Source organism: Lipotes vexillifer, unplaced genomic scaffold, assembly GCF_000442215.2.
Source record: "Lipotes vexillifer unplaced genomic scaffold, Lipotes_vexillifer_v1.1 scaffold102, whole genome shotgun sequence".
Lineage (NCBI taxonomy): Eukaryota > Metazoa > Chordata > Mammalia > Artiodactyla > Lipotidae > Lipotes > Lipotes vexillifer.
In genome coordinates, this window is record NW_006786541.1 from 5,794,367 (window position 1) to 5,810,399 (window position 16,033).

Sequence of the window (16,033 nt, forward strand, 5' to 3'; positions counted from 1 at the left end):
AAAAATCATGATATTCTCTGGCCTTTATGCCTGGTTACAAAGGTCAAATATAGAAAACAGTCATTTGTAGGAAAGAATAAAAAATAAGGGAGGGAGGGGACAAAGTCATTAATTAATTGTACCTCTGCCCATTTCTAAATTATCTGAGATTAATCACTCCTTTCAGTCTCTGGTGCTTTAAATTCAATCACCACTTTCACAAATTTCTGAAAATAGAAGCGCTATTCAATCATGATGATGCTTTTATCTGTTCACGTGTGTGTGTTTTTGTTCTGCACAGGTGGGGAGTAGGTCAACGGTGCTGTGGGTAGTTCTGATAACCGGAAACTCAACCAACCACCTGTACGCTATGAGGCTACTTTTCTGGTGGTTTTGGGAAAAACAGGGAAGACACACTACAAAGAGCTCTGCTGTAGTGATTTTTCTTACTTCTGAAAATGGGCATAGGGTGAAACACTAAAAAGAAGTTAGTGGCCTCTTAGCCACACAATTCCAGTGGAACTCACTTATGCATCAAAGTTTCTAGAGCAGAATGGTATCTTCATCAAAATTAAAGTCAGGACCTATTAGGCAAAAAGTATAAAGAGAAAAAGTTCTCCTTGAAAAGTTGTTAAATAAATATTGATCTCAACCTTCATGAATCTGTATAGCCAATCTTGTACACTAAAATGTATAGTAATACAGTATTAATAGAGTTCATATGCTAAATACTGCTTACAGTACTGCAAAAAAATTATTCTTTCTCCCTTATAGTTTTTTTTTTCTTTTTTTTTTTGCGGTATGCGGGCCTTTCACTGCTGTGGCCTCTCCTGTTGTGAAGCACAGGCTCCAGACGCGCAGGCTCAGCGGCCATGGCTCACGGGCCCAGCCACTCCGCGGCACGTGGGATCTTCCCGGACTGGGGCACAAACCCGTGTCCCCTGCATTGGCAGGTGGACTCTCAACCACTGCACCACCAGGGAAGCCCCCCATTTTGCAGTTTTTAAATACCTCTTTATCACGACATACCACAAAAAGTAAAATTAAAAATTTTTCTATCATTAATGTGAAATCAAATTATTTATTAAATGAGATTTTCTGTGATGGAAATGTGTTATTTATACAATATAGGAAAGTCTAAATAAATGTCATTCACATAATTTCTACAAAGGCATCTGCAATTTCATTAAAGCTTAAACTGACTTAATTTTACTAACAATGTGTCAAAACTAGCTTTTGGCCAATATCATTATTTATTTCTAAATTTTAAAAACTCACCGTATTAAAATACTAAGGAGAATGAAGTACTTTGTTCAACTGAGATTCTTATTAACAAAATTATATCCATCTATAATTATGATTATGAAAAACATGGTCAAGATGATAAAATATATTTAATAATAAAACTCAAAAAGTTGACAATTTTCCTATAAAGGAGTGCTGAGGACAGCTTCAAAGATAACCATAAATGTCTCTCCCTGATGAGAAGAGTTCAGGGGAGAAATAAATGGTTTGAAATTGTAAATAAAATATAACATCTTGACTAACACAGAATCATGAGTAGGATAAAGGACAAAAGTTATTGGAAGAGTAGATTTCACCGGGAACAAAAAGAAAGGAGGGAAGTAAATCACTGTTCTATCAGATCACTCAGTAGCCAGCAGGGGAAAAAATGTGTGTGAAGTGTGTGAAGTGTGTGTGTGTGTGTGTGTGTGTGTGTGTGTGTGTGTGTGTGTGTGTGTGTGTGTGTGTGTGTGTGTGTGTGTGTGTATGGCTGTATGGGATATCTGGAGATTAATCTGGATTTTTATAATAGAAAACTACTATAAAATCAATTTAACTTTTCACTGTACATAACATACACTGAAAAAACAAATTAAGAATAAAAAACTGCATTTCACATTTGACCTATAGATCAAATAGCAAAAAGAAAAGCAAGATTTGCTTTGAAGTCCGTCTCTAAAGGTAAACTTTCAGGAACATGAAATATATAAATGTTTGGATATATTATTATGGTCTCTTCTCCTAAAATCCTATTCAGTACTCAAGTAGAAAAACACTGAAAGCTTGAAACGGAAGTAAGGTACAAAGGCACCATTTAATGTATATTAAGAAATAACATGTTATCACACAGTAACTCAAGGCTGTGAAAGAAAATAATCCAGTATCAACTAGTATTGTCCTCTAATACATAAAATCCCTACTTCAAAATCGAAACAGGAAACCTATCTTTCCTATTCACAATATTATTCAAAAAATAAAAAAATTTTAAAGCTGGAAGGAAATTTGGATATCAACCAGTTTACCCACAAGATAAAATATCACGTCCAAGATTAAGTAGCAAGTTCAAAGTAGTGTCAATAGTAGATCCTGTGATACCCAGGACAGTGCTGTTTACACTACAACTCAGCTTTCACAGCACTGATTTGAGAGAAGGAAACACTAAAACCCATGTTTAACAGTCTCTCTCTACAGTTTCCTGGATTCCACAGGACTATCCCAGTTCTTCTCCCAAGTATTTAAAATAAATTAAACATATTTACAGCCAAATATAACAAAACCCATATTTTAGTAAGTATTTTCACTCAGCATTTTTCAATGCAAAACAGTGTAACCCATATGGAGACTATGAATTCCAATCACATTATTCAGTTTTCTTCCACTTAAACCAATTTGCTTCTAGAGTTAAGTGCCCATAAATTTTATACTTGTCTATTCTCTCTTGGTTAATTCTGAGAGAAATAAATAGTTCATTATTCATTCAAAGTATGACCTTTTGGAAAAGGTAGCTCTTAACCTCATCAATTTACTGCAGAATCTGGGGGCACAGCATTTAATTTTATTGTCAATTCTTTGGTCTAATTTTCAGTCTCTCAGTCTCATTTTTTAAAGTTTTGGGGAATTTTTTTGTTCTTTTAATTTCTGGAAAAGGCTCTAAACTTTTAACCTTTCATTGTATAGCATGTTAGCTTGGTCCTATTTTCTCTTAACTGCCAACCAAGAAATGTCATCTGTTGTATCTGTTTTGATATGCTTCCAAGAGACAGGGCTATAGAATCCCTGATACAAATCGCTGATGACTACTATAGCAAGAATGTGAAAGGGGAGACTAGAAGCTGGTCCTTTGAGAGCTCTCAAGGCAAATAAACAATACAAGAAGAAAAATGACTATGTTTAGAGATTACTTAGTGAGGCATTCCAAGCTCTTCCAACTTTAGTAAAGGGTATTACAAGTAGTTGAGGTGTAGAAATAACATCAAGAATATTTCTTTCATTGTAGGACATAAAATGAACTCCCATAGTATGACAGTTAAGGGAAAGAATTAAAGCTACTATGAAGGTACTGGGTATTCTAATATATTCCCATAAAATACATTAATCTTCACTTCTCTTAGGAAATAGAACTCACATATGAAAGAACTTACTTATTCTGCCAAGTTATCTTTACAATTTTAATCAAGGGTTGATGAGCAAACTTACTCTAGATGAGTCATAAGAGGGGCTTGGTTGACCACTTGTTCCCCAGGATGTTGTACCTCCTCGTTCATCCATACCTAAGGAGAGAAGAAAGTAAACAATATTAATCCAAGAGGATACAATGATGGGTTTTGTTTGGTATAGCAGATAATACAATTCAGTGGGTGGTATCTGCGTTTGATTGGAACTGGCTGTGTATCAATCCTTGCCTCAGAAACCTGCAGAAATAAGTTACTTGGGAGTATCTTTATCACTGCTCTATACAATGCCCTACATACACTGCCAGTGTAGGTCTTTGGAGATTTTTGAACAGAGTATAATCTAGGTCTCTCCACCTGTCTCCACCCACTGCTACTTCTAAGAGTAGATGAATGAATGCCCCACCCCCAACTTTCTAAAGTTTAGTACTGCCTCCATGAATATACGAAGTAAGGGTTAGAAAATGAAGCAAGTCAAACAGTGCTCAAGTTAATAAAACTGGTTTCTATCAAAGCACTGAGTAGCTATTCTTAACTGAAGACATCAAACTAAATCAAACTATATCAAACCATATCAAATCAACACAAATTATATCAAAACTAATCAAAATGATGTGACAACTCATCCTAATAAAATCTCCTCTAAAATCTGATTCTAAATGAGGAGATCTATTCTTAAGAAAATTGCAAAGGAACACTCAATGTTGACAAGGATAAATTACCATTAACAACAAAATAATTCACTATCCTCCTTAATGCACCTTCTGAAGCTTTGGCTCCATTATTTTCACCTTCCAATCAATCCCCAGAAAAATCTGCAAGAGTTGGAGATCTCTCATTCCAGCCACTTCTCCCTTTTCTGTTTTGAAGACCAGCCTTTCTCATCCTTGACTCCTAACAGGGTACACTTTCCCTGACCCCTTCTGAGACTCTTTCTATGATGAAATACAAATGGTTGACTTTTTTTGTTTCATTCTTGCATGAGAAAACTCTAGATGTTACAAAAACAACATTCTGTTAAGTTTAGAACCTCTTTTTCTTCAAAGAAAATTCCTTGAAGTCTTCTGTGATTTAGATGAGAAGTGGTCTGTAGTAAGTTAAATGCTACAAATTCTCCAATAACTAGCCACGATTCCCAAGGCTCTTTCATAGGGACCGAATTGCCAATTGAAGGACTAGGTGACAAAAGCAAGGAAAGGAAGTCAGTACCCAAAGTAAAATACACTAATTACTAATTCAGTTAGTAGGACCCTAATTTATTCTTTTTATGAATCTGTACTTCCTATACCAAAAACAGTATAGAGAAAAGATGGATACCTACTATAAACAACACACTAAGCACAATTTCAAATGAATCAGAAGCTTTAAAAACACACAGATTATATGTAAAAACAAAACAAAACAAAAACAACAAAAAAAGTGTTTTTGTTTTGTTCATTCTTGGAGAATTCTTATTGAAATTCTAGATTTAAGAAAGATTCTACAAGTCTGGGGAGTATCATGTAAAAACACACTTTGTTACTAAATATTTCTCCAGTATCCAGTTACCTGTGGTCTATTTTCCAAGCATTTTCTTTGCAATCAACACTGTAGAATAGCAGATAGGATTCCAATGAGACTCAATCCAAGACAAAGACTACTATCAATCTACAAAATCCATTAATATAAAGCTACTTACAAAACTGCAAATAATTTTAGGAAAAGTTTTATTTAAAAAGATCATACTTTCCATTTGTAACTTTTTTCCTAAATGAGTTATATTTTTTAAATATCATATATCCAAAGTAAAATGCAAAAGTAAATTGGCTCCTGAAAGCAGGGTCTCAAATATTTGCACACCCATGTTCATAACAGCATTATTTACAATAGCCAAAATGTAGAAGTGACTTCAGTGTCCATTGATAAATGAATGGATAAACAAAATGTGGTATATACCTACAGTAGAATATTATTCAGCTTCAAAAAGGAAAGAAATTCTTACACATGCTACAACCTGAGGGCATTATGTTAAGTGAAATAAGCTAATCACAAAAGGACAAATAGTATATGGTTCCACTTACATGAGGTACCTAGACTAGACAAATCCATAAAAAGCAGAATGGTGGGCCTGGGGGTGGGGAGTAAACATAACTTTCATTGATTTAGAACATACAATGCAAACTTATTTTGATGATCCTATTTCTAATGCAAATAATTCATTTTATGACTCTGAATTGTCTTTTATCAAATAATTAATAAATATGGGGGCTATGTGTTATTTTAAATACATTTGTAAAAGAAAATAAATGGGTGCCTGCTATAGAAAACATCTCAGACAAAATTTTAAGTGATAAATGAAATTCTGTGAAAACACATACTTAATTCTTATCAAGTGACACTAATTACTTCCACAACATGAAAGAGCAAGGATTAATTAAATAAAATGGTAATTAATTAAGCCACCAACTAAAGAGTACTACATACCAACGATACAAGACATGTAGAGGGCTCAAAGGATGCTATAGAATAACAAGGATCTGGCTAGAGTTTAAACTCAGAGCTCTACAGCTTTATTGTTAATGTATCTAGACTCTGAGCAGAAGATCGTGGCTGGCACTGACAAAGGCAAGAGTCATCCTTTAGCATCAACGACTCCTTTCTGCTCAACACAATGGCTGTACAAACATAGAATTATGACAGGAGTAATAAACTTTCCAAAGCTTCAGCCACAAGACCAAGGTAACCAGGAAAAAAGAAATTACACACAGAAAATAAACAATACAGAAATTACACAAATTGATCAAAATCTGAAAAACTATGTATCAACAAGAAAATATACCACAGTTGCAATACAGTAATTAGGAGGAAAACATTTCTATTAAGATATGTCTGAATCACCACTGCCATATATTTTTCTTTCCTTCCTATTTCTAGTCTACACATGCCAATTCAACAATTTTTGAGATGCTAGTGCCTCAACTTAACATTAACATGGTAGATGTAACAGAAAGTTTAGGAATAATTAAGTAGTAGAAACACTTTTGAATCTTGCTTAACTTTCTAATTAATCTATTCTATTTTTCTGCAACAAAATTAAAAGGGTTAACCAATAATTTAACTAATATAGAGATTTAAATGATACTTTTTTAATCTTTTATATACAGACTCTCTTAAGTACCTGCTTTTCTGAATGGAACCAATTAAAATCCAATATATATTTTGATTCCATGTGCCTCATTTTAAAAGGCTTAATGTTTTATTTAACATTTTTCAGTAAAGAACAAACATTAAATTTTAGACTATATATCTAAAAACACTGGTTTGTGAATTCAATGGAACAATCTGCTTCCTTCTCTTGTGAAACATTTAATAGGAAAAGTAACTGATAGCAAACCATAAATAACTACACATACAGGCACTTCCCTAAGAGGCTGGGAGCCTGAAGAAGGAATACAAGGTGTAACCAAGTTTTTGAGATGTCAGAGAGCAAGACTCTTGGAGGAGCAAGTAAACTTAGCCAAGTAAAATATCTAGCATTACTTTCTTTCCTATGAAGGACTCAGGTACTACTTTGCCTGCCTCCTCTCTACTGCCACCATCTTTTTTGACTGAAAGTGCTCTCTTTCCTGAATCAGTATAAAATTATCTCACAGCTTCTATCCTACTACTTCTTTCATTCTCCTAGCACAAAATCCTAGAGACTTCTCTAGGTTTTTAGCCATTAGCAAAAACTGGAAACATTTTTTCGGGGTAGTGACTTTTCTATACACTATACACCTGTTCCACACCACCCCCCGCCAATCTGGGCCCCCAGGGGCTCAAAAACAGTACAGGGTTTGTGTACATGAAGCATTATTCAAGCTTTGGTTAGGCTCAGACAAGACCTACCTGGAGGTAAAAGGGGTGAATGAGGAGTAAAGCTGCTGACCAGCTCCTCTCCCACCTGCTACCACCAGACCTATCACCAAAGACTCTGTCACCCTAGACTACGAGGGTGAAGGGAGAAACACATCTGGAATTGGAAAATATTTCAGGTACTGGTGGGAGTCTAGAGAGCAGAGAAGTAATGAAAGGGAAAGCAGGGTGGGGGATACACAAAATCAAGAGAAGAGTAGTTAGGATATCCCTGCAGCAAAGCTATAAGAAAAACAAGTCAGGGCTTTCCTGGTAGTGCAGTGGTTGAGGATCCTCCTGCCAATGCAGGGGACACAGGTTCGAGCCCTGGTCCGGCAAGAGCCCACATGCTGCGGAGCAACTAAGCCCGTGCGCCACATCTACTGAGCCTGCACTCTAGAGACCGCGAGCCACACTACTAAGCCCATGCGCCTACAGCCCGCACACAGCAACAAGAGGAGCCACTACAATGAGAAGCCTGCGCACCGCAATGAAGAGCAGCCCCCACTCGCCGCAACTAGAGAAAACCTGTGCACAGCAACAAAGACCCAATACAGCCAAAAATAAATAATAATAATAAAAAAAGCTTTTCAGAAAAACAAGTCAATACAGCCACATTGCTTTGTATTATGCCCGAGAGTTATTCCTTGTGGAAAAGGGACATATATAAAGTTGGGAGGAACAGCACAGTGGATTGTATACCTCTCTTTCTCTCTTTCTCTCTTTCATGCACATACACACAGCTTTTGGTAGCAGTGAAATCAGGTTTTTATTCCAGCAAATAAAATGTACTTCAAAAATATCAAATCCCAACACTGTTATAAATAAGGAAAAGATAATATACTTTACAGGATTGCCATCTGCTATAGGATGATTCAATAGATGATGTGATAAAAGAAATCTGATTGGAGATAGCTATGTCAGATAACCAAAGCTATGGATGTGTCTCTTCAGTAGTTTCTTCACTCAATTTTATTTGTGGGGTAATAATATTCCTTTAGATCAGACTCAAAGGCTGCAATCAATTGTAAAACAATATACACCTAAAAACCCACCACCACCATATTTTATTATATTTCTCAAAGTTTAGATACTTATGAAATAAATCTACCGATGTGTTTTTCCAGAAATTCACTGAGAAACAGGATCAATTAGAATATAAAAGCAAATCCTTTGTTTTTATGCTACACATTAATGAAAAACAAATAAAACAGAAAAGATATGGAAATGTTGAAATTGTACGGAAATATAAGACCTGCTGCTTCATATGAAGTACATAACATTGGTTACAGAATTTTATTTATTTATTTATTTATTTTTTGCGGTACACGGGCCTCACTGTTGTGGCCTCTCCCGTTGAGGAGCACAGGCTCCGGACGCGCAGGCTCAGCGGCCATGGCTCACGGGCCCAGCCTCTCTGCAGCATGTGGGATCTTCCCGGACCGGGGCACGAGCCCGTGTCCCCTGCATCGGCAGGCAGACTCTCAACCACTGCGCCACCAGGGAAGCCCGAATTTTTTTTTTTTTACTAAAAAAATTGAGATTCTGTAAAATGAACTGTCAAATTAAAAAGTTTGACTCTTTTTAAAATATGTAAGAAAATAAGACCAGTAAAAAGATTTAAAGGAACCATCTTTTTAGGTCATCTTTAAAATTAATCACAATTTCTATTTGGAATTGATGAGAACTAAGATTTTAAAAGTAGGGATATTCCAGTGCCGAAGTACACTAGAATAAGATAATTAAAATGACTAATTTCAAGAAAATGACTAATTTTGAAATTAACTTCCAAACAGTGATTTCGCTATGCTATTTTTATTAGCCACATCACTCTATATAAATGTCCTGTAAATATACAATTAAACAGGACATTCTAGTGATTTAATCAGTGAAGTAAGAGTAGACGGTCAAAAGGAAATGGCAGGTCTATCTGTTTAGGAAAAATAAAAAACTGCCTAATGCCCAGGGATTGAAACTAAGTTCTCAAAGGGCAAGCAGGTATTTTGTACCACCTTGAGAACTATCTATGTAGTGACCTGGTATATTGAGGATTTGCTCTGACTGTCTGAAGAGACATTCTAATAAACCTGTCAAAGCTCCTGAGCCATCTCCAAGGCTCCCCTAAACTATCTGGCTGTCAAATTTCTGGAAACAAGAAAAGGCCCTCCCAGGGCACCTAAAAGCAACTACCATACTCCTCTGGAATCTAAACAACAAAGCCCTGCACCTAAACAACAAAGCCAGATGTTTTCTTCCACAGAGGCACTAAAGAAGTCCACTCTAAAAAAGGCTTGATGCCTCTTCTCCAACTCTGGGTAAGTCTCAGCAAAAAATGTCCCTATTCAGTCTCTCAATGATACAATCCCATTAGATTTACTTTATAAACATTTTCAAAATCTGACTATGACTCACTATTTTTATTTTACTTTATTTTATATTTATTTATTTACTTGGCTGCACTGGGTCATTTGTTGCGGCACATGGGATCTTCGTTGTGGCATGCGGGATTTAGTACCCTGACCAGGGATGGAACACAAGCTCCCTGTGCTGGGAGGGCAGAGTCTTAACTGCTGGACCACCTGGGAAGTGCCTGACTCACTATTTTTAACATGATCATTTTAGTCTGAGCCACCATCACCTCTGTATTATGGTAATAGCCTCCTAAAGAGTCTCCCTGCTTCTTGCCCCTGTGACAGTGTGTATACTCTACATAGGAACTAGAATGACCTTTCAAAACAACTCAAATCCTGTCAATCCTATGCTCAAAATCTACCCATCTCATTCAGTAGTAAATCCACTGGTCTACAGTGTTTCATGGGTTCCACCTCCCACCTCTCTGACTTCATCTCCTACTATTCATTCTCTTAGATCACTCTTTTTCAACTACATGGACCCCTGTTTTTGCTCAAACACACTAAGCATGCTTCCTCCTTATAGGGCCTTGCCACTTGTTCTTCCCTCTTCATAAAATGCTTCCTCCCAGATATCTGAATGGTTTGTTCCCCTAATTTCCTTCAGGTCTCTCTATTCAAATATCATATTATGGGGGGATGTTTACAATCTGTTGTTTTCCCCCAGTAGATTGAAAACTCCAGGAAAACAAGAGTATAGTCTGTTTTGTTCAATATTTTATGTTTGGTGCCTGGAACAATGCCTGAAACATAGTAGGCACTAATAAATGTTTGTGGAAGAAATAAATGTATGAAGTGGAAATAATACATTCAGTTTAATGTAAGTGGGGCTGAAACTGGTTCCCTATTTGTTAGCTTACCATTCTTCTTTAGAAATAATCGAAACCAATATTCTAAATAAATGAATAGTAGTTTAAAAATTCCAATGAGAAGCAGTTAGACTAAAATGACTCTATGAACTAGACAAGTAACTACCCCCAAAGAGCAAGCATTATTTAAAAAGTGTTAGAGAAACCTAAATCCTCACTAGGCTTGGTGGCTAAACCACACACAGACGTTCAATATCACAGCTTTGAAATAACATCATTACATGTCCTAAGAAAAATCACTTTGTATTCACTATAGTACAGTCTAATGTACACTGCTACAAAAGGAACTCTAAATAAAAAATGTTACAGAAGTTTCATGTAGTCAGCATGATGTTGGGATATTTACAAATGTGGTTAGAAATGCAATAATCTCTTAAATTTGTTCTTTTTTTTTTTTGTGGTACGCAGGCCTCTCACTGTTGTGGCCTCTCCCGTTGCGGAGCACAGGCTCCGGACACGCAGGCTCAGCAGCCATGGCTCATGGGCCCAGCCGCTCCGCGGCATGTGGGATCTTCCCGGACCGGGGCACGAACCCGTGTCCCCTGCATCGGCAGGCGGACCCCAACCACTGCGCCACCAGGGAAGCCCTAATCTCCTAAATTTGGTAACACATCTTTCATATTCCCTTAACCACTCAGTTACCCATTGTATTAATTTCTACCTTGCCAATATTTTGAGTAACTATCCCTTGCTCTGATTCAGGTCCTGTGTATTGCTTATTCTTCTATTATGTTCCATGCCAATCCACAGTTAACACTGCCAGCACAATTATCTTGCCATAAATACAAGTTGGATCACATCCATTCACTTTTCAAATATGATCCTCTGCTGCCTCAGGAATACCTGAGGTGGCATTCTTCATGGTGTCCTCAATCTACTTTTTTCAGCTTCAATACTGAATACTATATTTCTCAGAAAACTCAATGCTCGGGATTCCCTGGTGGCACAGTGGTTAAGAACCTGCTTGCCAGTGCAGGGGACACGGGTTCGAGCCCTGGTCCAGGAAGATCCCACATGCTGCGGAGCAACTAAGCCAGTGTGCCACAACTACTGAGCCAGCGCTCTAGAGCCTGTGAGCCACAACTACTGAGCCTCTGTGCCACAATTACCGAAGCCCACGCATCTAGAGCCTGTGCTCCGCAACAAGAAAGCCCACACACAGCAACAAAGACCCAAGGCAACCAAAAATAAATAATGAATAAATAAATAAAAATTTTAAAAAGAAAACTCAATGCTCCAGCCTCATAAAGACATTAGTCACTCCCCAAACATGCTAAGCATTGTCACACATTCATATTCTACTCCTATTGCTTCCTAGTCCTAGAATATCCTCCCTTATCTTTTCCCCCACCTACTGAGTTTCTAATTTTGAATCAGTCTAAGATCGAATGTCCTCTCTTCTGAGAAGTGTTCTCCATCAACTAAGTCAATATTAATCACACTTCTTCAGAAAGTAATTTGCACTTATTTTGTCTTCAACATTGACAGTTATTTTCACGTATACCCTACCAATAAAACTTTATAACAGGGAACATACCTTGCTCATCTCTACGTACTTCTGGTACTTCGCAGAAGTGTGGTATTTTGCATTCAAATGTCTACTAAGTGGTTAAGGCACATATAAAATTAGGGCATTCACATGACAGTCCGTCATAAGAATTCAGTTAACTAGAGATGGGTTAAAAAAAGAAATTCAGGGCTTCCCTGGTGGCGCAGTGGTTGGGAGTCCGCCTGCCGATGCAGGGGACGCGGGTTCGTGCCCTGGTCTGGGAGGATCCCACATGCCGCGGAGCGGCTGGGCCCGTGAGCCATGGCCGCTGGGCCTGCGCGTCCGGAGCCTGCGCTCCACAGTGGGAGAGGCCGCGGCAGTGAGAGGCCCGCGTACCGCAAAAAAAAAGAAATTCAAAGTAGAAGAGGGAGGTCTAGCAATCTAAGTAGATCTCCAATAATTAGTAAAATAATAATAATTATTATTATTTTAAAAGTATTATTTTTAAAAAGTATTATTTTTAAAAGCAGATTGCAAATGTGCTGGAGGCAATCTCAAAGCTGAACTAGTTGAGTTCAGCTTCCAACATGATGTACTATGCTCCTACAGAGAGCTACTATAAATTCTGGAGAAAAAATATAAATATAAAACAAACTACATAAAGACTCCACCTTAAGAGTAAACCTAAAGGGTCTACCAGGAGAATGAACAAAACCAGGCTGATTTTGGATGGGAATATAAACTTGGAAGAAGAGACCAGAATGAGTTTCTCCTTTTAACAGCTTTAGGGATCAGCACAGGTGAGTTTCCCATTTTAAAGCTTCATCCCGCAGGCAAGCAGCAGCCACAGCACGCAAGAACAAAAATTCCAAGAGAAAACTTACTATCTTTCTGGATAGAAGAAAAACAGGAAAGAGCAGGACAACCATAATCACCAGAAAGTAAGGACAGAATCCCCAAAAGGAGAGAGGCAGAAAAGATGAGTCCCAAATTTTGGGCACATCTCTGCTCAAGTCTTTGGATGAGCCCTGACGTACACATTCACAGGGCAGTTTGCAGTTGAGGCTGAAAGAATCAAATCAAATTGAGATTTGAGCAGCTGCTAACCTCAGGCAAGATAGTTTTCACTCTGAGTGTGATCCAATTAATGGCTCACTAAAACACAGAAATCAAAACTCTTTGGAGGAACATAAAAGAAAACAAAATTTCCACAAATAACATTCATAATATCTATAACACAAGCCAAAACTCCTTGACAATGAAATGTGACCCAATCTCAAAGAAAAAGATAATCAAGAGAGGCCAACTTCAAGATGACACAGCTACTGAGATTTTCAGACAAGGGCATTAAACCAGGTACCTTACTATACCCAATCAAGTAAAGGACATATGCTTGTAATGAATGAAAAGACTGTAAATCTCACAGAGAAAAAGAAAACACACACACATACACACAAAAAACAAATGAAAGTTTTAAAAATTAAAATATCTGAAGTCTAAAAAACAAAATTATTGGATGGGTTTAAGAAAGGAATGGAGATGACAGTAAAGAGTGAATGAATTTGATGACAGATCAACAGAAATAATTCAATTTGACAAAAAATTAAAAGAAAATAAACTGGGTCTTAGAGACCTAAAGGAAGATATTAAAAAGTCTAACATAGAGTCTAATAAGAGATGAATAAGTCTAATAAATCTAATAACAAAGAGACGAGGGTAGAAAACATTTTTGAAGAAATAATGGCCAGAAAATTCATAAATGTGGTTAAAAGACACAAATTTACCAGTTAAGGACACTCTGTAAACCCAAAAGGATAAATATTAAGAAAACCATGTGAAGGATACCATAGTCAAATTTCTGACAACCAAAAATACAGAGAAAACCTTGAATGTGGACAGAAAAAGGACACATTACATACAGAAGAACAACAATTCAAATACTGCAGACTTGTCTTTAGAAACTATGAATGTCACCAGATGTGGAAACACATCTTTAAAGTACTGAGGCATGGGGATCTCAGCCAGAATAAAAATATCCTTCAAGAATGGAGACGAAATACATTTTCAAATAAAATAAAATTAAGAATTTGTTACCAGCAAAACTTCAGTACAAAATACTAAAAGAAGTTCTTCAAGCTGAAGGATATGTTATCAGAGAGAAACTTGAATCTTGAGGAAGGAAAAAAGAACATGACAAGTAGTAAATATAAGAAACTTTTTTTTTCCTTTTAACTTCTTTAAAAGTTATTTATATAAAAATTGTAACATTCTCTCACAGGAGTTACAATGTATTTAGCTGTAATACATATGACAAATATAGCATAAAAAGCGGCAGGGGTGGGGATAAATAGACCTATAAGGTTACAAGATTTCTACATTTTATGTGAAACGGTAGAATATTAACTCTAAATGGACTGGGAGAAGTTAATGACATACATAACCTGAGAGAAACTACCAAAGCGGAAAAAAATGCAGAGGCGTCACTAAAAAGCCAACCAATAAATTAAAATGGAGTCCTAAGAAACAGCCAAATCCAAAAGAAAGAAATACATCTGAACAAAATACAGAAAGAAAAAACAGAAAACAAATGAATTAGTACACCTTAATCTAACCATACAATAAAACATTCCATTTTTGTCTGAGGAGGAAGACAAACAGAGAAGCATCAAACAGATACTACTCATTTCAATGAGAACACACCTCACTGCTCTGTGAGCTCACAAAGTTCATGCTGTTGCTCTTCTTCAACAAGACAATTATATTTGGGTTTGGTGCGGGAAAAGAAAGATGAAAATATTACATTGCCCTTGCACATTAAACAAAAAACATACAGTACCACACCACTGTGAAAACTGCATACAGAGGTTTTTAGGTTGTTTATTTTTATAGTACCCATCAGGATCATAAGTCAGTACCAATAAAGCAGCTTCTGCATAAGTACATTTTGGTGGATTTTTGCTGATTACCTAACACAATTTGCTATTTAAAAACAGCTGTGTGAGCAATTACTATTCTTAACTTAATTCCACAAACAATTCTATTCATTTCCTGTAATAAGGCCTGTGTACTCCCTGCGTTCAAGTCTTAGACCATTAATTCCTGTAATGGCAACACACTCTGCCTCTCTCAAAAGAACTCTGTAAAAATTTTTCCATCGTATTTTCCTCATATTTTAAAATCCCATCCTCATATACTCTTCAAACTCCCACTCATTTATTTCTAAATTCACAAAACAAAAATTTACATTGACTACCTTCACTCCTTTCTATTTATGCACTTACTCATTAATGAATCTCTTGCTAGTATCTAGACCACACCAGCAAAACCCAATGCCAGTCACAAAGAAGGCTCTCAGTAAACATTTGTTTATATGATAAAACTGAACTCTTTAATGTCATCAAAGGTTATTCTAATCATAAAGCATAAAGGCCCCTTCTTGGTCTTAATTTCTTAGATCTCTATTGAAGAGGTCCACAAATTTCTCCTATAAACAGCCGAACAGTAAATATTTTATGTCTGTGGTTCATACCCTCTCTTTACCAACTGTTCAACTCTACTACTGTAGCACAAAAGGAGTCAAAGGCGATATGTAAACAAATAAAGAGTAACTGCATTCCAATAAAACTTTATTTATAAAAACAGGTGATGAACCATGGACCATATTTTGCCTACCCCTGCTCTATGGCATCCAATACTGTTAACCACCTTGCCTCCCTGGGATTTGCTGACATTAACCTTTGGGCCCCTATTTCTATATATTAACACTTCCCCTTCTAGTGAAAAACTAAAAGTACCTGCTCTTCATTCCAAGAACTTCTCAATTTATGCTCTACCCCTTCAACTGCTCACTCAGTTTTATGATTTCGACTATCCCATCTGAATGATCAATTTCCAAATGCACACTCCCAGCTTTAAGCTCTGTTCTGTATTTTGCATCTTGAATCATCAAATTCCTGC

The 16,033-nt window shown here is 36.7% G+C and overlaps 1 protein-coding gene across 2 annotated transcripts in view; it reads right to left on the reverse strand.

Moving 5' to 3' along the window:
• TCF12 (transcription factor 12) overlaps positions 1-16,033 on the reverse strand; it is a 366,571-nt gene that overhangs the window by 211,797 nt on the left and 138,741 nt on the right. For both annotated transcript variants that reach the window (XM_007458915.1, XM_007458914.1), the window contains exon 3: positions 3,460-3,533. In XM_007458915.1, the coding sequence (XP_007458977.1) occupies positions 3,460-3,533 (74 nt within the window). The remainder of the gene's footprint in view (positions 1-3,459; positions 3,534-16,033) is intronic.